The sequence below is a fragment of the Lepisma saccharinum genome, chromosome 10, assembly GCF_977018435.1.
Source record: "Lepisma saccharinum chromosome 10, izLepSacc3.1, whole genome shotgun sequence".
Lineage (NCBI taxonomy): Eukaryota > Metazoa > Arthropoda > Insecta > Zygentoma > Lepismatidae > Lepisma > Lepisma saccharinum.
The window spans coordinates 45,638,942-45,662,699 of NC_139238.1; the positions used below are offsets into that span (position 1 = coordinate 45,638,942).

Sequence of the window (23,758 nt, forward strand, 5' to 3'; positions counted from 1 at the left end):
TAAATCGTATTTCTTGATTTTACTGTAAATTGATGCTTTAGATGTCATTCGAGTGGCAGTCCTCAATGTTCCGATGCCCCTTTTTTCTTCCTATGCCCGGTAATAGGCTTTTATGCTTGTTTTTGTAGCATTCCAGAGATACAAGTCATTATTCCCCGTGCTCACTTCACGCTCACGACAATAAAACCCGACTCCCGTGGCGGAGTGGTTAGCACATCGCGCTACGATGTGCTGCCAGGGGTCCTGGGTTCGAATCTTAGCCTGGGCATGGGTATTTCTGAGTGTCCATTCGTAAATTTCATCATATCAACACACTTCCTCATTTTCGCAAATTAGTCAAAAGTAGCGGCACAAAAAGCGAAGTAAAATAAAGGAAATCAATCAAAGAACATTAAAAAAAAATGAACGAAAAGAAAAAGATAAAATATAACAGCAAAACAACAACGCAACAGGAGTAAATCGAGAAACTAACGAAAACGCAGAACACTGCGATAGAAACAATTTTTCACCCTCGGAACAAGCTGTCTTTGTCATTCTACCCTTACCTTCCCTTTCCCTTCGTTGGACACTCGCTACCGCGCTGGACAAGAAACAGATGTGAAGTCCAGTTTGTACCGTGTGTCCAGCGTTGCCAACCATCCAATCAGGAAAAGTGTGCTGATTAAACTCTTAAATTTTGCTAAATGCAACTAATTGTGCTCGGATGACTTAGGGCTTAAGTTCATTTTATGCATCTATTGGGGGGGGGGGGGGGCAGTTATGATGTGAACATGCGTTGTTCATTAGTTAAACAATATCGTTACCCCCCATTCAATTAATTACAATGGTTTAACCAATATAATTGGTTCAATCGCTTGAAAAAGCTTGAGAAAATTCGACTACTACAAAAGGCGGCGGCTTGTTTTATCTGTGACCCCAACTTTCTAACAATTTCCTTCAATAAAATGTTCCTCGTGAGCTAAGTAAGGAAAGATAAAGAAAAGATGAAAAGAAGAGGGTAGACCAGATGTGGCTGGATCGGCATGCTACCTTTTGTTTGAAACAAATAAGATCTGATAATAATCAGATCAAATAAAATTGTTTTTAATTTATTTTTTTCAAAACATATTCCTCTGAATTCAATTTATTTGTCTCCCAGGGGCGCATGTTTATAGATGATGCTATATTTTACCATTATCTCAAACACAGGGTGCTAGGTGACAACAAAGTTCAAATTGTACTACGTTTAGCACAATTACGCTAGGGTTGGCATCACTGTGTGATGCCGAACTCACTGTGCATTTCGGGAGAACGCGCCCCTGAAATTATGCTTTCCCGCATGAATTACATAGAATGTTATGGGACCTGCTGAGTCCCTCGGAGAAGTGGATTGACATGCGACGATAGAGCCCCGGGCAGGGATGGAAATTTGTGGAAATTATCGTAAGGCCTATAATTTCAGTTTTCTTGTATTAAGGCGTCGTTCAATGAAATTATAAGTAATAAAATAATCCTAATAGCCAAATATATTAGGGTAGGCCCAGCCTCCGTGCTTCTTATGAGGATTCGCCACTGTTTGTAGGGGGATGAGTATACGTGTAACCCTCTCCCGTTCAGGTTACAAGAACAACAACACATGTCACCTACTCACCTTCCAATCAGTTTACAGTAACGTGCGAAATATCATTTTAACGCAAAAATGCACACGAGTCAAGTAACAGACACAGAAGGTAATATAATTTTCCACTTTTTACAATTGTATTAAAATTAAAGTGTTGCTTTTGTTCGAAACATGCACCGTGGTTTTTGCAAAGTTGTGCAAGTGTGAAAACGAAAATTTTCAGTGACGTTTGGTGAAAAATATTTACTCCCGTCAAGTAAATGATCTGTCTGTTCAAAGAGCGAAAATCTTGCTTAGCGAGCATCGCTCAGATACTCGACGCGCCCCTGATTGATATCCCGAGAAAACCTCTTCATTAATATATTTTTATAATTTTAATTTTTCACTTTTATTTGGATAGGGACCAGAGTCCCATCAGATCTCCCCTGTCTTACACCAAAGAGAGCTGGATTACCCTTCGTGGAATTACAAATCAATGTGGCTCATTTCGCGAGCCAGAATGAAAAGAACCATATCTGGTTTCAAAGAGGCTGAGCTGGCAACACTAGACACTCCTGATCGCGTGATTCAGAACGAGCCACTCAGATGCGCGAGGGTAGCTGCGTGCTACCATAGACATGCATTCAAGCGTGGGGTCAGGAATGTATTGAGTTTTTGTACGTTCCTATTCGTCATGGCGGATTCTCGCTGTTGGACAAAAGATTTTGTGATTGGTTTGATAAATTTGTACAAAGAAGAACCGTGTTTGTGGCGAGTCAAATCTAAAGACTACAATAACAGAAATTTGAAGAACGAAGCGTACGACAGGCTGGCAGCTTATTGCAAATCAGTTTTCCCAGAAGCAAACCGAGACTTTGTATTCAAGAAAATACAAAGTTTACGTGGTTCATTCAGGAAAGAAGCCAAAAAGGTTTTGCGCAGTCAACATAGTGGTGAGGTGTATGTTCCTACTTTGTGGTACTACGACATGTTGCTGTTCACGCTCGACCAGGAAATGCCAGATACCAGTGTTTCCAATATGGACGTGGGGGAAGCGCCATCTACCTATAAGCAGGAAGCCCACGCTGACAACGAAGGCGATAATGATGATGATGCCGGTGATGATTACTATGTTGACAATGTTACCGAACCTAACCAGCCGACAGGAGGAAATGACAAGCAGTTTTCTCCATCTCAACACGAACAGGTAAGATCAAACTTTAATTTATTTACTCGTTTATTTTTTAAGCATCTTGCAACTAAGATACAGCAACGGATCCAGTGTGGTATTTGAAGAGGGATAAGAAGAAATCCCCTCTATGGCTGCCATGGGTGGATTCAAGGGGAAGGCAGAGGTGGTCCGTTGCCCCCCTTCACCCTCCCCCCAAAGTCGTCAAATAACGCACCTCGAATCTCTTCGAATAAGCGAAAATTGCTTGATTTCTTCTTTACACTCTTCTGTTTGGGTCCCTTTTATGGTTTATCTTGTTTTTCTTTACTGTATCTCTCTCCCTCCCCCCTCTCTCCGCTTCCCCCTCTCTCTCTCTCACACACACACACACAAAAAGCTTATTTTTATTTCGCTTGGTTTAACTTATTTTCCTCTCGATCTTTCTCTCAGGACCTTTCTCCTATCTCTTATCTCCTACCCCAATTCGATACCCGGTGGGGACAAATAGGGAGTCCTATCCGTGCATAAAGACTTAAACCCAAACTCCTTCTACAAGTCTGGTTTCTTTCTGAAAGAAGATATTCTTTCATGTGTTTTCTTGAAGTGGCCTTAACACAAAAATATGACGTCAGTATTTCCCACTTGGGCTCGCTTTAGACGGATACATTTCCTTTAGAATCTTTTCTAACATAAATAATTCAACAAATCTTGTAACATTTTTAATAGCAGAAAGTATTTTACACTACGATATGTGCGGGACGGAAATTTTTTCGTCAGGACGAGAAATGTTCTAAATTTCCCAACACTGAAAATAACGAATTGCATTCTGGAATAAACAAGTGATATTTTCAAGAAATTTCAGACACTTATGTTGCAGAAAAGATGGACAATGAACCTCTTTTAAACAATGATCATTTGGAATTTCCCAACGGTTCGGGATCCCGAGAAGTCATTTCTCGAAGTCAGAATCTGGACGGGATTTTTTTCAAGGTCCCGGTAACGACTTTTCGGGATGTCGCACACCCGTAGAAATATGCCATGGAATATGCTGGCATCGAAATGCTCCGATATTTTTAACTTTTCATGATAGCATTTCGATCATAGCAGAAATGTTAAGAGAAATGCTTCCACCTAATGCGGCCCTTTTTTGCCGTATATTTTTCTGTGGGCCCCGTAATCCCACTTTGTTCCCTTTGACTTTTAAAATTAAGCGATCACCCCAGAGGCATCTAAAGCTATCCATAAATCGCCAATTAACATACGAGTAAACGACCATCTCCTTGAATCTAAAATTAGGCGATTGCCCTTAGAAGTTAGAACCTACTTACTACTTCTAAACCTCTCTTCGAATACCACACTGGCTCGATCGAAGAATGGCGCTTTTATATTATTTCTAGGGCTGAGCCGATGTATGGGTATCGGCCGATACCAGCGGATACTTTTAGAGCATATTGGTCTTTCACAGGGGCCGCAAAAATGTCGTGCGACACTTTCGCGGAGTCTAATTGTTCTGAAAATTATGCAAAATTCAAACTGTCTCTTTATTTTGCACCAATTTTGCACAAAATATATATTTTGTGATTACATAATATCTATTTTAATATCCTGATATAATTCTTAAATATTCTAAAACAAATGTCTTGGTAAATTGATCCATATAATTGGAGAAGAATATTTATTTACCCACCAATATTGATCAATGTTTTGAACAAATTTTAATTTTTTAAATTTCCAAGTAGCGGTATCGGTATCGGTGGGAATCGGTGAGAGTATCGGCATCGGTATCGGTTCAAGGTGGTATCGGCTCAGCCCTAATTATTTCATTTACATTTTCATTTGGTGTTGTTTATTTTGTGCAAATCTGTTCATCTAACTTTATTCTGTTTGTCGTTGTATAGTGGGATACATAAGTATTGTTCGTCAATAATTTTCTCTTGCTTCGTGCGCGTTTTTTAGGAATGCATTTTTTAAAAGTATGTTGGTACAGAAGTTGAAATTTTACAACACACCCTTATTTATGTTTATTCTTTTAATAGTAAACATTACAAACATGATATACATGTTGAAACGTGACTGTTTAGAATCTTTACACATACCTAATATAAAAACATTCTTATACCTAATATTTTCTATAATTGATTCAGTGTGACTTACATTAAAGTAAGAGAAATCGCAGTTTGTGACTTATGTGCCTTTTCCCGAACACCCTAGAATTATCAATTTTAATTGTAGGTCCTTTGGGGGAATAAAATAGAATAAAAGTCTTATTTCCCCTTTTTACCAGAATTTTGCTGCACCGAGGGAAATTTCCATTCATGTAGCAACACTGCATGATAAACTGATTACTACACTATATCTCGGGAATCTTTGGAGCAAGGCCGCGCATAGCGGTAGAGAAGAGGAGAAAGCTAGTGAGCGAAGCACTGTTGCAAATGTTGGTAGCTGCAGACATGTTTTCCTCCCAGTTTTCCACTTCCCGTTTCGTGCATTCATTGGTAAAGTTGTATCGATTGATTGAGTTGGTGTTTTAAGTCCACTTTATGCACAGTAAAATTAATCAAAACTGGACTTACAGTTTAGAGTGGGAACCACTATGCGCCTCGGGATCGAGCTGTCTCGAGTCACTGCTTGTGCAGAGACTTGTTTTCGTTCGCATGCTCCAGAGATTCCCGGGACAGAGTGTAGTCTTGCAGCTGCCTACTGTAGCACCAAGATATTTATGCCTTGCGAAAATATCTGAACTAGAGCTGCGTTTCTCAACCGCTGGGCCGCGGCCCGGTACCAGAGGTTTTCCTGAAATTTGTCATTTTAATTTGCGCAGCAATTTTCATTGACAAATACAAAAATACATACTTTGCATATGTAAATATTTAGTATGTGAATGTGATGAGTTTTTCGTCGACAAGTTGACTTTCTGCTCTTCTGCCGCTTCGTCTTTTCAGCTGACAAAGCTGTCGAATTATAAAACATAAATATTTTCTCACTACAGTTCTCCAATCAACATTATGAAAATCAAATCAATAATATTGTTTTACAATTAGTAAATTTGAATTTTCGGTGTTCAATTACAACGTGTCAATGAAAGCCAGCACTTGCCAAATGTATTTAATACTGTTAGCCTGAGGAAACCTCAAGATTTTATTAGATTCAGAGGTTGAAAACTAACTTAAACCTAATTTTACATTTTTCAACAAGCCTTTTATCTACTCGAGCTGTTACTCCTTAAATTTTATTTGTTAACATTTTAATTGAAGGATACGTGTTAATTAATGCATAAAGTAAAAAAATATAAAGATATTTACGAATAAAATTGTTGAGATCGGGGCATCAGCTTGTAAAAAAAAAAAAAATTCCGGGCTGCGGTCTCCCGCTAAACTACAGGCTTTCCCGTGATTACAACATTCGACATTAGCGCCACGCGTCACCCTGTAGAGCTTACTAACATGGTATGCCCTACACGTTCCCAGGAAACATGGAACGTGTAGCTGCTATTCGGGTGCGTGGTCTTCCTAGCCCCCCCCCCCCCCTTTACGTAACACTATAGTCGCGTGTCTATTGGAAGGAAATGTTCGGATGGTTCCGAATCTTTAAACTTGCTGCTCATTCTTGTATGTATTTGCCATACATATCTATTTGCAATTCCCATCTATTCTTTCTCAGTTTTATTGTTTCATATTTCTTACTTTGCAGGTAGAACGTCCGCCCGAAGAACACTCCAAGATTCTACCTCCAGCAAGTAAGCTGAAACGAAAAATACACATGGAGGCTTCTTGCACGAGTGATGTCATGACCCGCACGAAAATCGACGTGGAGGAATTCGAAGCGACGGGCATCAACGTCGCGAAGAAATTACAACGGATGCATCCTTTGCAAGCACTGTATGCAGAATCCTTAATCAGCACCGTGCTGAAACGAGGCTTGCTGCAAACGCTAGGACCGCATACTGACGTGTGCGACAATCGTTGCAACGTCAGGATGTTGCAGCTCTCGTTGAGTGCAACATCTGCACAGACTCAGTGATGCTTTGCTAAAGTGAGAACTATCAGATCATTTATTTATTTAAGAGAGGATTCCAATACAGCATTAGCCATTTTACACTGGCACAAAGAGAGAAAACAAGAACATATACTAAAATTACGGGCGGTAAAGTGACTTACACTTTCTTACAAAACAGTTTTGTAAAACGTGCCTGATGTTCCAAAATGTCTGTGGAACAGGGAACTCATAAGTAAATATTCTGGAGAAGGAGAAGTCTATCCATTCTTACGTTGGCGTTGGCTATAGTATGCAGGAATATATGGTCTGCCAGTTTGAGTTCCTTGTGAGATGTGTGGATGATGAACATTTTCAGATGGGTGGGCTTTTGCAGGAGTTTTGTACATGGAATTTGCAGACGAACTTTGGCCAATGAAGAGATATTTAGAACGGGATTTATTATTATCTAATTTGAAGTGCCGTGGACCAGATCGGAGAGCAGTGTTCAATTTTAGGTGAAACGAAAGATTTGTAAAAGTGCTGAGAGCAGATAGGCTGGAACCATTAGCGACTGCGGATATGTGCTCAGAAAAGTAAAGTTTCTCATCCAATATGTCGCCAAGGTTTTTAACATGTTAACAAAGATCAGTTAGACGATTTCGTCAGTAAAAGCTTGTAAATAATATAACATACTTTTATTTTTTTTTTAATTGTCGGCACACAAAGAGTGGCGACCATACAGGTTTTGCTCCCCCACCTCCCTGTAGAACTGAATAAAGGGGGCTATAAATCAGGTGCCATATTTTTCCCTGTAGTTTTCAGCAGCCTAAGCAAGATACCACGATACTAGATTTTGCACGTAAAAATTCTAATTGCAGTGTAACTATCGGAACGACATGGTTAATAGCTATGTAAAGAATAGGGTACATGAAATAATAATCTACCTATACTGTGATGAATATTATAGAAATATTAAGGGAGATTTTTTTACTTAAACTGATCATTGGTCTCGGACTCTACATTGAGCCCTAAATGCTGTGGTAGGGAGACTTTGCGCCATTATTTACACTGCACTGGTTACATAGATCATTTTGCAAAATATTCCATCTATTGTTAGAATTGTGTTAGATTTTTATTGATAAAATATGTTTGACAGGACAAAACAAATAAGAATCTCCGTATGAACGAAACTGATGTTTAGTTTCAGGCAGAATATTTTATATGCTGAATTTAAGCCTCGTTCTTTACTTAATGGGAACATTCGTCACACTTTTCAACCCGATTTGAATGCTTAGAACAAAGTTCCTTAATGACTGGGATACGAAACCGCGGGATCAACATGCCACTACACGGTTATATTTTCGTTGAATGTTATTAAATTTTTCTGTTGGTGTATAAGACATTGATCTTTATGGAATGCAACCAATGGCCAACCTTTTCTTTCATGTAGAACACCCATGGAGGCTGCATTCGTGCAGGCAACAAGCCTCTGGGGCCTCGACCCACAATCTATACGATCCTCTGAGGCGATATCCAACATCACAAGGATCAAGGTTTGAGTCCACTTTATGCGCTTGATCGGAGCAGGACCTACAGTTTAATGTGTGATCTTGTGTCGGCTCGATGGCCGAGCCCGTTAAATGGTCGACTTTTCGATCTCGCCACTGAAGTTCCCGGGTTAGAATCCCGGTCTCGTGAGTGCTCTTTACTTTGTGAGTGCCCCTTCGTCAAAAAAGTGACACAAAACGCACAGAAAATAATAATAATAACCACTGTGCAATATGCCTTCACCGGGGATCGAACTCGGAACCCTTGATGTCAGCATTTCCATTACGTCTAGACCTCGGATTTTAGGTTTTTAACCTATTTTTTCCTTTGCAGGTAAATAAGAACTACCAAGTTATGTCAGCGTTTCATTAAAAAAAACACAAGGTTTTATAATGCCTAAAATAACCTATTTTGCTTGTTAGAGCCTAAATTAAACCTTTTTTTTTAGGTTTTACAGGATTTTTATATCTTACAGGGGTATTTACTCGGTTTGGCGACGAAACAATTCAATGACTGACGTGTTTCAAACATGTTTTCTGTCAATTTCCATCCCTCAAGTCTATGATGTTTTTCAAAGCTCTAAACGAAACAAAATGTTTGACGGCACTGTTACCTGCACACAGTGGCGATTAGAGGGGTCAGTTTCCCCATACTTTTTGCCCCACCCCCGCCAATTTTGGACTCTTATTGCTAAGCCTTGTCTTACAGAGAAAGTAAACTGTCCTTGCACGCCCCCCCCCCCATTTCGGCACCCAATCGCCTCTACTGCCTCTACAGTCCAAAGTGCAAAGTTCTGCTCCGTGTGGTCTTGCTCACTTTCGCGTCAATTCGGTCCTTTTGTAGCATTCACACCTTGCAAAGTAACGCTTCAGCATTCAATTTCCACCGCTGACTGTGTTTCTGTTGAAAGATAATTTTCCCCATGTAAAATGATCCTCACAGACAAAGGCGGAGTTTGAACGTGGATAAGATGAAAAAGATTCAGGGGGGTCACTAGGATCATGATAAAAATTGAAGTATAATTTCCGGTTATGAAGGCGAACTTTCAAAAAATTCAAGGGTACAAACAGATGTTTTCTCTATTCTAACCTTACGTATTACCGACTCTTACCAACCCCCACACAAGTGTATTAACAATATAAAGGGCCTGTGTGATTCCAATGTACCCAGAAATGTATCTAAACAACTTCAAGATACCCTATTTTGGACGTCTGTCAGATAGATTGTTCTGCAAAAGACACTAACAAAGTAAACGGATTGAGAAACTTCTGTTTTATTTTCCATGCAACTTTCTTTTTCTTCCTCGATAAAAATAAAAATAAAAGCTAAAAAGTTGCAATTTTTCACGTCTTCGGAGAAAAAAAATGGAATAGAGAAATCATCTGCTTGTACCTTTCTTTCATCTTTACCAAAATTCCGTGCATGATTCCCAGAGCCAATAATTTACGCATAATTCCTGGAGCCAATAATTCCCGGAATTCAAGGAATTTCAAGTGAGTAGTCACCCTAATATTGTGCAGCAAATTATACATTCGTAACTCATTTTTTACATCAAAAGAATAACTTTTGCTAACAACACAAGTACATTTTTGTACCATTTTGTAACATTTCAAATTTTTTGGAACCTACTTCAGGATTTTTAGAGCCTAATTTCAGATTTTTAGAGCCTATTTTAGGATTTTTAGAACCTATTTTTGGATTTTTAGAGCCTATTTTAGGAACCTAAAAGAACACTTTTTAGAACCTAAAAGTAAAAATCCGAGGTCTAGTCATGAGGGATGCTCACCACAAGCACAAGTGGAGTTCATGTCAAAGTGGGGTGCGGGGAGCAAATGTGATTTGATACGAGAGTTGCTATTTATGTATCGGGAACAACAAACAAAAAAAATATGTATCATTGAAAATGGTTTTATTGTTTTTCAAAATATTCTCCATGATGATCGATCAGTTTTGCATACGTTTGAACCAATTCTCATAGCACTTTGTCCATTCCGATTGAGGTATCTCGAAAACGTGCATTTTGAACGCATCGATCGCTTCTTCTGGCGTCGAAAATCGTTGACCACGTAGCTTATTCTTCACGTACGGGAACAAAAAGAAATCACTGGACCCTAAATCAGGGCTATACGGCGGATGGCCCATCAATTCAATGTTTTCACTGGTCAAATACTGAGTTGTTTAGACCGATGTGTGACAACTCGCATTGTCATGGTGAAGAATGATCCTGCCTCGCTGGTTGTTTTTTTCTAAATGGCTGTGTACCATTCAGAATTGACCGTTCTACGATTCTCTACTGGCACTGTAGCCACATGTACATTTTTCCCAAAAAAACAGGCGACGATTTGCTTTGAAGTGCTTCTTGCACGAACAACTTTTGTTGGGTTTGGCTCATCTTGGAAAACCTACACCGTCGACTGCTGTTTGCTTTCGGGCTCATATGCATAGATCCAAGATTCGTCATGTGTGGAGATGTTATGGCTTTTGAAGCACCACGATTGTATTTTGTGAGTATTTGTTTGCATCAATCGACACGAGCCTTTTTTTTTTTTTTTTTTTTTTTTGAGCGATTGTCATATTATGCGGGATCCAACGCAAACAAATCTTCTTCACGGCTAAATGTTCATGCAATATCTTATGTATGCTAGTCATACTAATGCACAGGGATGCCTCAATCTCACGATATGTCACATGACGATCTTGCATTATCAGTTCTCGCACAGCATCAATGTTTTCTGGCGCAACAACCGATTTTGGACGGCCTTCTTTAGATTCGTCCATGAGCGAACGACAGCCACGATTGAATTCACTAAACCAGTGATATACAGTGCTTTAAGATGGTGCTTCATCGCCAAAAGTCGAAGTGAGTTGATCGATTCACTGTTGTTGAGATAATCCACGTCGAAAGTCGTAGAAAATCATTGATCGAAAATGTTCTCGAGTTAATTCCATTGTTGGCCTCCGATGAAATTTTCAAGTCCCTGTAACAAACAAAAATAGCATCCGTAAGCACAACGTTCTGGGTACATATGCGATAGAAATGTCCAACTTTACGATGGATATATTAGATGTTACCTAGCAACATTAGTGTTGCCAGTTCCGGATACATAAATAGCAACCTATGTATGAAGAAAGTAAATACATGGCAACTGTGCAGGAGGAATTCTCGAACTCTGTAGGTATACAATTGACTTATTTGACCGGAATTGTGTTGAGAGTGATTGTTCTATTCCACAGAGAAGCCTCTATTCCAGTTTTAAAAATAGCAACATTCTAATATTGTTGCTACAAATTAACGCCTCGACCATCTCACCGGACCTTTGGTACATGACCTATGTTTGACACTTAGTCCGGAGACCGAAGTCCCCTTCCTAGGTGCCGGGCCCAGCTAAACGGTTTGATTCCAGGGTACGTGTGACCGGATCGGTTTTTACCCCCGACGAATAGCCGACTCGTGCATAAAGTGACGTTGAATAGTAATAATAATAATAATCAATAATAATAATAATTGATGTTAGCCAGCAGAAATGCTTTGCTGACTTAACGTTGAACTAAAATATAAATACCATATACTATTTGTATGAACACAAATCATAGTCAAGCATAGATAACAAAAATGTATATTATATAACACACAAAAATAGACAGATTACACAACCCCTCGCTATCACTCAGCATTCACACACTCTCTCATACCGCAGGGGGAAAATTACATTAAGATAAATACATTGGCCCTTTTTTAGACACCATGCAATATTTAGTTTTTCTTATGAATATTAAACTGCGCCCGAAGACGTTAATGTGCTTAGAATTAAAGATACTAAACTTTCATCTGCGCGTGCTCATTACCTTCTGCCAACGGGCATGACACGTAAACTTTTATATTTTTGCAATTTATTTAGACAATTAAATAATTGTTGTAGAATTATCACTAATGCGCCTTGGAACTTCAATAACATTAGGCTTAGATATCAACTGCAAGGTACACATGTTTACAGACTGAAAAGTGAAGACACTTATGTATGAATATATTAAAAATAGCACGAAGTTAACTTACTTCCTCACTTAGCAAACTTGAGAGGTGATCTCTGCAAGAGATACACGATTTATGCCGTTTTAATCAAATATTTACCGAGTAAAGCATATAAGGTGACATCAATAAACATTATTACTCAACAGCTCGGCGCAGAGCGTGGAAAAACAACAGTATGCTGTGAATATATCTTCCGAATTAGCAATTGTGAAATTTAGATGATGTTGGCAAGAAATAATTATAATCAATACCTTTGCGACTTTTAATTTTAAATACTGGTATCTTTTCGTCCGACGGCCGATCTTTGGAGGCTTGGGTAGATGATCACTCACACATATAGAAAATTAACAGTAGTATACTATACCATCTCGACGTTCTAGACGTTCCAGCGACGTTTACCGTAGTCCTCTAAACGGCGGCGGGACGTCGATCCGCGGTCCTCTTTGCAACACTAACACTTCCCCACATTACTTCTTTGTAGCGGCACTTCGCAATCTTCTTGGACACACCTTCCTTCTACGCTTCAACATCACGGCGATAATCTTGTCGGCCTCGTAATGGAGCGATTAATTGCTTCGCATCGTCTCTCTCTCTCTCTTTCTGGGGGGACGGCGAAAACGGGCGAAGTTTCTTTACCGGGGGTACTCGTGGATTCTCGCTGCTAATCTCACGCGGGACGTCGGCGTCGTCTCAAGACGCAGTAGGTGTCGCTTCATTATCTCAATCTTCTCTTCTATTTTAGACGGTAAATCTAAGTGTGAGCTGGTGTCGCTTCATCTTCCAATTTCTCTCTCTCTCTCTCTCTTTCTCTCTCCGTAGAATTCTCGTCGGCCGTCGGCGTCTCGACTGGCGGCTTTCGGCGGTATCATATCATGACTTATAATCGGGCTGGGGGCGTCATTTGTGGCAACGTGGCGTTTGTGGCGGCGTTTTAGTGGTGTGACGTCGCGACGCTGAGCGATGATCTGCTGCGTTGTCGGCTTCATGCAGGCTAGGAAGACCCGTAGCCCTCCTTCTCTTGATTTTAGCCCGCCATAGTGGTATTAATGTTCCTCGTCACAAAACGAATAACGCGAATCCAGTGCACAGGTCACTAATTAACACTGCGTATTCGTATAACTAGTCACTGTCACTCACTCACGCAGGATAAAATACACGGCGCGGTAGAAAAAGACAAAGTCCCGAATCTTTACTCCGACTGTCGCAGAGGTGTTGTCGGTTCAAAAACTGGCGGTAGACTGTACTTGTTTGTTCGTTCTGCCACTATATAAAGACAGCTTGAAACTTCGAATACAACGGACTGACTTTTAGGCGCGGAAATCTGAAGTTACGACGTTGGTGGTCAAGCGTCCCTTTTTTGCTTGATCCAGCTTCTTCAAGCACACGTGTTGCGTTAGAATGTGGTGAAAAGAATAGTTCTACCCTCATCCGGTACGTAACATGTTCCTCCAGTAATTGGCCTCCCACGTTGACTTTCCGTCGCCAAATGCACAAAAGTCGCTCAAAAACAGTGAAAGATTTATCACAGCATATTGTTAGTTCCGAGCTCCTACGACCGAAAGGGGGAGAAGTCGACAAAAGCAGAAAAACACAAAAGGTTCAGAAACGTGGTGTTTTTCTACCGAAGCTTCAAGCGGATACGAAGGTTACAGAAAATATAAAATAATGAAAACCTAGTATAAAAAAAAAGTAGGTGACAAAAACTGATTGTCATAACCAATTCTGTAAGTCTTTTGAATACGCGTTCGAAATTGGAAAATCCTCTCTGAATCACCCTGTATATAATGCAAACGACTTGCGGACAACGCTATATGTTTGTTTCGCAATTGGTTTATCTTTCTTTTTGAAAATGTTTGCAAGGGTCGTCAAAAGGGCAGTTTCACATTGGATTTTCAATTTTTCTTAACATATTTTCGTTCTTTGCTGCGCTGATGCACTCAATGTCGTTGAAATATAATCACATGTATATGTGTGTGTGTGTGTGTATGTGAAGACATCCTTTAGGTCCAACTGCTACATGTAGTTGGTATGTACGTATATTCTTGGAGTTGTGGAAATTTCCAGTGTTTTTACGCGTGTACAGTACAAATGCATTTATAATAGTGTCTCTTTGTTGTATTTCATTTTCAATTTTGTGTAGCTTTTTCCGCCACTTTTGGCTAATTGCCACAGTGGTTAGACGATATTTATAAAGGAACAGTCTCAAATACAAATGGACAAGACACAGAACACACAACCCGACAGCCGACCTCCGTGGCGGAGTGGTTAGCATAGCGCGCTACGACGCCAGGGGTCTCGGATTCGAATTCCGTCCTGGGCACGGGTGTTCTTTGTGAATGTCTCTTCGTAACACATCCTTCGTCGCGATTATCCAAGAGTGGCAGAAAAGCAACACTAAATAACAAACACAACCTCGTAGTGTATACTGACTGTGGGTGTAGGCTAGCCTTGTCAGCCTGAATGCAGTTTCAACCTGCCCTACTCGTGCGAAATTTCCTTCTACGCCACTGATCAAGCCTGAACTTGGTTTTAATTTTTATTGCGCAGTATTCTCGTGCTAAAAGAGAAGCGTGCCTCTTGCCCGCCTAGCAACCAGACTGCATGGTTGTGTTCCGCGACGGAGGGGGAGGGGGCGTTGCAGTCCCTGCAGCCTTGGGGAAGCGCCGCGGATCGAAGTGTCCGGAAACTGCGCAATACCTTCAGACTCTAGCAACGTACCGGTTCCCCCCCGCCACGATCTGCGTGGATTGAATCGCATTTACATAGCTGCGAATTGCAGAATGGGTGCGTGTATACTCTCAGAATGCCTACCCACCGCTGCATTCACGAAACTGAGTCAGTCGTCCTTGAATAAACAACTTCCCTCTGATAGTGCGATAAATACGAAATATACGCTTTTCCATTCGTTAAATCTCGCCCTTACCGAAAAGTTTGGTATTTGTGTTTATGCAGCAGCGATACCAAAAAATGGAGGGAAGAAACGACAGGGAAGGGTTAGTGCAAATAAATTACTATCGAACTGCACTCTTGTCATTAACTGCATACATAAGAGCATATGTACTGTATACGTACGTATAGAGTGAAGTGGTCGTCGACTTTCTATCTCTCAACCGAAGTTCCCGTGTGCGAGTCCTGGCCAGGGCCTGAGACATGCGATCATCAATTTTATCCGTCATTTATCCTCATCGTCGCGATTCGTTAAATTGGAAGGAAACTGGTGTAAAATAAATACAAAATTCAAATACAAGCGCTTCCATGACTAAAACGGATATAAGAATAGCGAAAAAGAAACCATGAAGAGAAAACAAAACGCCACTGGCATGATTACAATTCCATTCCTTGAAAGAAAACTGTAGAATGTAAGAGAAATCTTGTTTCGTTTGGTTTATTTTATTTCGCTTTTCTGCCACTTCAAGACAATTGCGCCGATGAGGATGAGTGATGATGTGATTAAATTGATGGTGGGACACTCACAAAGAAAACCCATGCTCGTGCCGGGATTCGAACGCGGGACCCTTGACGTTGTAGCGCACTGTGATAGCCACTCAGTCACGGAGGTTGGTGAGAAAGATTGTAAAAAACAATGAATTAACAGGCGGCATTAAATGTAAAGATTGTAAAAAACAATGAATTAACAGGCGGCATTAAATGTTCCTAGCGTAAGGGAGAGGGCCTTCAATAGCCCCAGAAATTCTCATTAGACACTTGAATTGAACCACGAACAACGTTACTTCTTTCCGACTTTAGCCTCCCCGACGGGATAGTGATAAAGTCGTCGCCTTGTAATCAAGGTTCGATACCCGGTGGACGTGCATAGTGGTTCGAATTCCACTTTAAACTGTAGGTCCAGTCCCGAATAGCCTTGTGTGCTATTAGTTATGACGTGCTAAACATAAGTTTCATGCATATTTAGTTGTAAAAGGAGGCAATTGGGCATATGTTGTAAATAACATCGTAAAAATAAAATATAAAAAAAAATTGCTGAACGAGATCAATGTTTTCAATAATATTCTGGCAAAAATACTTAGTATAGTACTACAATGTTATTTCAGTATAATTTTTCCCTCGCAATTTTGCAACACAGATTTTTATCGAAAGTTCGACTCCTCCCGAAAATAAATTCTGGTAACGCATGTTATAGTGTTGTTTTCAGTATGCAAGAGAGCAAGTACCGTGATTTTGACGTCGCCTGTTATGTCCTGTATATTTTGTGGGAGCAAAACATAGCTGCTTGGGCATTTCACTACTTTAGGTTATATTACAAGTTATAAACAGAATGCATTAGGTGCGTATTATAGTGAACAGGGCAAATCTGTAACTTCCTAATGGGCTAATCGTTTCTGAATGGAAATAAATTTCATAATTCTTCACCGTCAATTTATCAAAACGCATAGGACGAGTCGAAGGCAGTGATTTATTCTCACACCCCTAAAATTATCACAAAACTCAATTTATGGTAATTTTGGCTCTAAATTTACCCTTCCACTCCGTAAATACAAACTTTTCAATCTCCTAGGTGGAAAATTTTGGAAGACCCTAAAAAATTTAGGCGGGAAAGGAGGTCCAGCAATCCTGTGCTGTAATAACAGGGTGGCTTCCCGGAAAATTTGCGTGAATTCTACTTTTATTAATACAAATCCCATTGAATTTATACATATTTATGGCATTAATAAATGCAAGTTTTCACTGTTTAGCTTATATTTTTTATCGACGAAGAAAAAAAAAATGCGTGCAAAATAAATCAGAATTCTCTCAATCCATTTGCTTTGTTAGTGTTCTTTGCAGAACAATCTATCTGATAGACGGAAGATTATTGCAAGATATCATAGATTAATATATCCCGTAACATTTGTGACTTGTGTTTGTAGATATATTTCGAGTGTGAGTATGTGAAATGGCAAATTAAACTCCGCACCTTAAATTAAATATGAATTCATGGACGTCCGAAACGGGAAACCACGCCCCCCCCCCCGAAAATGAATGTCCACCTAAAAAGTAAATATTTCACACATAATTTCATTTGTCACAATAATTCATGTTAATTATAATAAGGGCGTTGAAGAAACATGATAATTTCAGACTGATGTAGTGTTTTTGGAGGGGTCATCACTATTATGGATGAAAATATGCCTCCTTTGTTTGCCCCCCCCCAGAAAAAATTACCTTGCTTGCCCCTCCCTGGAAAAAATCCTACGGACGTCCATGGATATGATATATGTATGAATACCGTTTAATTGAATTGAATTAGAATTTTCAGGTAAATTGGTTTGATTTGATTTGATTTGATTTAGTTTATTTTACTTCGCGTTTTGTGCCTCTTGGCTAATTTGCGAAGATGGGGATGAGTGATGAAATGATGAAATTGATGAATGGACATTCACAAACAACCAAACCCGACCGGGATTCGAACCCGGGACCCTTGGCGTCGCAGCGCAAATCAGGTAAATTGGAATCGCACAGACCCTTTATAGGCCTATTGTTAATATACTGCTGGACAAAATAAACCGGACACTTGCATTTTTGTGATAACGCATAAATTCTGATTCGAAGGCTAACTAAATGTTGCAGAAACGGAATTAAGTACGAATGGATAAACGAAGTCCGGACCTATGAATAGTGCATATGGTAATACTACATGATCTGCCAAACATTCTGTAATACATTGCAATTCAGATGTCAAATATTAAGGTGTCCGGTTTTTTTTGTCCAGCAGTATATATGTGTATGAGTGGTGAGAAGCGGTAATACGTAAGGTTTAAATAGAGAAAACACCTGTTTGTACCCCTGAATTTTTGGAAAGTGCGCCTTGAAAACCGGGAATTATACTTGAATTTTATCAAAGTCCTAGAGTGGTCACCCTGTGTAAGTCTCCTAATTTCAAGGAAACTTTGCAGAGAACATTCTTTGATACGGATCACCGGATTCGAATGGGCGACAAGAACGACTTTGGAGTAATTTAAATGAACATGCAAAGAAATTAGTTTTTCGAATATTCTACGGGCTCACCACGAATTTTCAAAATGTCACCATTCGACTCACTCCATGGGTTTTCATATAATAACGTATAAGATTGTTACGACTAGTGACAGTTTTGAAAATATTAGCTTGTTTCGGTGTTGGAGATTCATTGAAACCGTAGAACGGTTTGTAACACAGGACTATGTTCTAGAACGGTTTGTAACACAGGACCGTGTTCAAAATACAGCTTCTCGACTTGTCTCATACGTTTAGGTAAATGGCTGTTTATAAATTCTGCCATTTGTTCTTCATTCAGAAAATAATTAGCCTGTGACGAAGTTATAGACACCCTGCATACGGATTTTTTTTCTACATGCTGTTAATATTCAGTCAAGGGGATACAGAAATTTCGATATCACTTGCATCGAATTATAGATGGACCTTCGAGATTACAGTGTTAGAAGTTACGGTAAAATCTTATTCTACAGTTAAAATCCAACAGTTTCCCTGTTAATTTACAAGAACGGGCTGCAACCTGTTTTTTTTTTTGACGTGTACTCCTATGTTGTGTCCCTGTATCCACTTCATCTTATCACCATTCATCCTCATCGTGTCAAAGCGGAAGAAATTTATGCGGTGGCTCAGTAGGTAAGGCGTCTGACTACCATGCTAAAGGTCCCGGGTTCGATCCCCGGCCGGTTCAAATCCGGGAACTTTTCTAACGATGGAAGCGGCCCCGCGCCCACCCAGCGTCGAATAACATGGGTACCTGGGGGAAACCCTGGGGGGGGGGGTAAAGGCGGTCAGGGGCGTGATGCTGATCACATCACCCCCACTCACGATCGGATCAAGAAAGTGTGGGGCGTTACCCCCACACCCCCTATACGCCTTCATGGCGTGGTGCTATGCACAGGGGAGCACTTTACTTTTTTTTACCTCATCTTGCAGGTCTGGGTAACCAAAGCCCGTACTGCAACAACAAAAGTTGATCATCCCATCGGCGATATATGGTCTTTCTAAATTTCCTTTTTTCCTTTTGGCCAGTAATTTAATAATTTTCGAGACAAATGGCTGGCTATCTGGCATCCTCAGAACATGTTGATTCCAGTTTGATATTTTTAAATTTCTTGCATCATTGCCTCGACCTTCCGTTTATTTCTGATTTCTTTAATTTTGTTACTTCGTTTAAAGACCGCAAAATTCTCATTTGTGAACAATTTATTCTAGTTTTATCATGTTGAAGAAGAGTTCAACAGTCGCTGCCATATAGAAGGGCTACAGCCGGATTGCGCACACTTTTCCGGTTTTATCAGTGGTATGTGATAAGACGTTGACAAGCTGTCACAATGTACAGTATTGCGCACAAAAAATGAGGCCATGTTGTCAGATGTAAATTGTTCTCAAGCCGTTCTCACTTCTGTTGATTTGTTTGTGTGTGTGGACTTACACGTGTTTTTAAAGTCATTAACCTAACCTAACCTAACTTTTGAGTTTGAGTAAATTGGTATCATTTACTTTTTTTATTTCTAATTTCTCTCTCTCTTCTTGTCTAAAGAAAAAAACAGTTTTGCGCACAGACTTTAAAGCTATCAAAGTGGCAACGTTCGATCAGAATCTGCGCAAGACAGGTCAGTGAAGTTTGTGCGCAATCCTGGATCTAAAGTGTCCGCGTTGCGGCGTATAGAAGAGCCGGATTTGAAATTATGGTATCTAATTTGAATTTATTTTCTCTCGTTTTCTACAATTTCTTTTCAAAATATCATTCAATCGATTATATTTTATTAAATTTTTCTGAACACTTTTTAATAAAGTAAATCAACCATTGAACATATTTTAAAAAATAATAATTAAAATTACATTATTTAGTTAAACTATGTAACGGGCATCGTCATTTTTTTATATAGTAGTTGCAATGCACCGACATTTTTCCAGGTTTCATCTAAATTTAACGTGGTTCAGGTTCCACAGCTTACACCGGTGGATACGATAGGCCCTGTGTGGGAGAGAACCGAATGTCCTTCCATTAAGGGGGCCAAGAGTCCAAGGCTGGGAAGCAATCCTTCCGGTGACGTAGAAAAGCCACAAAGACTGCTCATGGTCACCTTTCGTGAAAACGTATTGCCATACAAATCTCGTGGTGCAAGCCCTACATTTTGGTCCCATATCCGGCCTCTGGGAGGGATTTTTGAAGAATCATAAAATGTCCTTCATTTTGAGCATCACACAACTTGCATTAAGAAAATTAGTCGTTCAATTACAGAAACAGAAAAGCAGAGAAATGTTTAGAAAATTTTGACTCCTCGGAGAAGTATACTTGAAACTATTCTCTGTCCACTCTATGAAAGAAGCCACTGTAAACAAATACACGTGGCTTCGGTCAAACCGTATTGGTTTTTCGAATGGTAGCATTGAGAGAATTTTGCGCGTAGGAATAGCTATAGTGTGATAAAGCCACGCCACAATACAGCTGCTATATTGAAGTTGTAGTTTGCAGCTACACTGTAAAAAATTGGTTGAAGAATTGAGGATCTAAAACTTTCAGTTTCCCCTGCCACCCAAGGACCATAAGACGAAGAGCATTATCATTTTTAAAGCATTAAAGTTAACCTAATTAATATCATTTTGGTAGACTTTTTAAAACTTCATTTTTAATGCACGCTGTTGGAATTTAAAATTATTATCCATCGTTATTCATGATAAAATATCCAAATCTTAATAAAAGTCGGTTGCGCCGTTTTTGTGAATTAACAGGTGAGCTTAAATTTTAAGAGTAACTTGTAACAGTATACGACCTCACTTATCGGACACCGTGTTAAACACCGTCGTCTACTGACGTCACGATAAATGTTCTCTGTTAGGTTAGGCAAGAAGAGCTCAGGGAGAGAACCTTAACAGCTGGTCAACACATCAAGGACACTATCACATCACGAGTTACGAGACCAAATGTCCGTAAAAACCTGCGTGCCTGCATTCGTAACGGAGGTGCCCACTTTGAGCAAGACGTGTATATAATTCCGTTTTTCGAGGTCTCATAGCGTCGAAACAAAGCGTCATACAAAAGAAAAAACTTGCCAAGGTGGTGTGAATGTTTGTGTGGTGGCACGTTCTATATGTTATTTGTACTATACATTTCGAGATTCGACACGAGACTGAGGCATGGGCCACACAGAAGGTTTGTCCGAGTACGTCGAGTCTCGCCACCAACGGTCCCAGGTTTGAGTCCTGATGTGGGCTTATCAGCCGCCCCTGCAACCCCCGAGGTGTAGGGGCTTAGACAAGTTCTCCTGAAATTTTATGTAATCCCAGACATTCAACAGATAGTGTTACTTATAAAAGAAAATCGATTTACGAAACAAAAATCTTGTTCCCAGTAACATATCATTTGACAACGTCCACGATAATAAGCAGTAGCATATTATCTCAGCCAGAGGGGCCCAGGCAACTTGGCATATGAGTCCCCTCCGAAATGCAGAAAATAACTTACTTACTCGTAGATGGCCCTCATTTCATGCATTTATAGCTACACGCATGGGCTATAGCTCGTAAGGGGGGGGGGGTTCAACTTTTGGTTCAATTAGGGTTCCTATATTTCATAAGTGAAAATCCGGGACACTACTGACCGGTAGCTTGTTAGGGAGCGGGGGGGGGGGCGACTGGACCCCATGAAGTTGTATGTATGTACAGCATAATGGAAATTTACGGGCCTCCCCGATGGCGTCTTCGCTTTGTAATCAAGGGGTCCCGGGTTCGATACCCGGTGGAGGCACAAGTAGTTCGGAACCCACTTTAAACTGTAGGTCCAGTCCCGATTAGCCTTACTGTGCATAAATTGGACTTAAAACAACAAATCAAAAATCAAATCATTTACATCCACATTGTGTGGAAACTTTATTTGAAAACTGCGGACTGAACAGATAGGCACCCAAGCACTGACTCTTTATACGTAGTAAGCAGGTTACTGAAATTCAGCACTGCAAGCAGACGGCGGCGCCATCGTGAAGTCAAAGATGTTTGCAGTACCGTCTGTATCTCGTTAAATCTCCTATTATGGAGAGGGAATGGTTCAATGTAGAGTTAGATTGTTTTGTAAAATGAGCATTTTAAAATTACGTCCAATTTTACGTAAAATTTTGAAATATAAATAAAGTTCATTTCGTCTTTCCCACCAGATTCCAGGACAGTTATGCATCCCGAAGAAACTATTCTGGACACCGGGACAAATGATACCATTCCGGGATTGTACCTGACAATCCGGAACGTATAGCGTCCCTAGGTATAATATGGCTATCAAAATTCACTCTGCGACCACATGAAAGGTCACACATTTATTAAATTACGTCTATCTACGAACTTCTTAACTTTTCTACATAAAATGAGCAGAAAATGCTTCGAAAGAGCTAATCCCAGCTTCTCTTTAAAAGAGAATTACAATTAGTCTTTTCCTCCTTGCTACAAAATTGAAAATAACATCATCGGTGTTATTTTAATATTCGTATGTGTGCACACTTAACAGTGCAGGCAGGGTCCATTAGTCGAGGAACTCCCGTTGAATTGGGAGGATATCATTTCAACCTCCTTAATGTTAAACACATCCTCTCAGGTGTTGAAGATGAAACTGGCAGTGTAGCCAAGATCACCAACAATTTGTGCATATTGGAGTACAAGAGCTTGTCACAATTTTCTACTGCCTACAATGCAGACCCTAGACATGTCTTTTCAATTACTGTTTCCCACATTTTCCATTCAGATTTGAAAATGTAAAAAATATCAACCAGGCCATCCAACATTTTGACACACTGTTCCAATGAATGAGAAATAGGCATTTCATATTGGAATAAGTTGTTGCAATTTTTCAATGTGTTGACTGTGTTCAGAGAAACTTGGGTTCATTTCTACTACAAAATGGTCAAAAAATGGAGATCAGTAAAGTTTCTACTATTAGTGCATACGATTTCACAAGTCACACTACTGAGTATTGATACTTTTCTGTCCATCTTGTGTCAAACAAGTTGAGAACGTTACGGAACTTCCCTAGCTATCTTGTACTGCAATTTTTTCCAACCAAATTACTTTGAGAAGATTGATTGATTTATTTGCATTATTTTACTTCGCTTTTTGTGCCACTTTTGGCTAATTTCCGAAGATCGGGATGAGTGATGATGACGTGATGAAATTGATGAATGGACACCCACAAACGCCCATGCCCATTCAGGGTTTCGAACCCGGGACCCACGATGTGCTAACCAGAGGGAGGCTGCTTCTTTGAGAAGACTCGATGGGAAAAATTATAACTGATTTGACAGTCTCAATATCGCAGAAATTCCACAGAAATGGACAATAGCCAGGGTTAAAATATGTGCTGAACAATGTGCAAAAATTGCTTTTGGACACTTCTCTGAAATTATCTATCCATCTCACCCTCTTAATTCTACCACCTATTACATCAGCACCATCATATTCTTCACCAACTATTTTTTTTTCTAAATCCACACCCACT

The 23,758-nt window shown here is 39.9% G+C and overlaps 2 protein-coding genes across 3 annotated transcripts in view; both read left to right on the forward strand.

The window, feature by feature from the left end:
- REPTOR-BP (REPTOR-binding partner) overlaps nt 1-23,758 on the forward strand; it is a 132,152-nt gene that overhangs the window by 72,366 nt on the left and 36,028 nt on the right. The gene's annotated exons all lie outside the window — the stretch shown is intronic.
- LOC145994343 (uncharacterized) lies at nt 2,243-7,363 on the forward strand. The gene is made up of 2 exons (XM_083130460.1): nt 2,243-2,786; nt 6,441-7,363. The coding sequence occupies exons 1-2, from the start codon at nt 2,274-2,276 to the stop codon at nt 6,768-6,770; spliced, it is 843 nt and encodes a 280-aa protein (XP_082986586.1). The 5' UTR covers nt 2,243-2,273; the 3' UTR covers nt 6,771-7,363.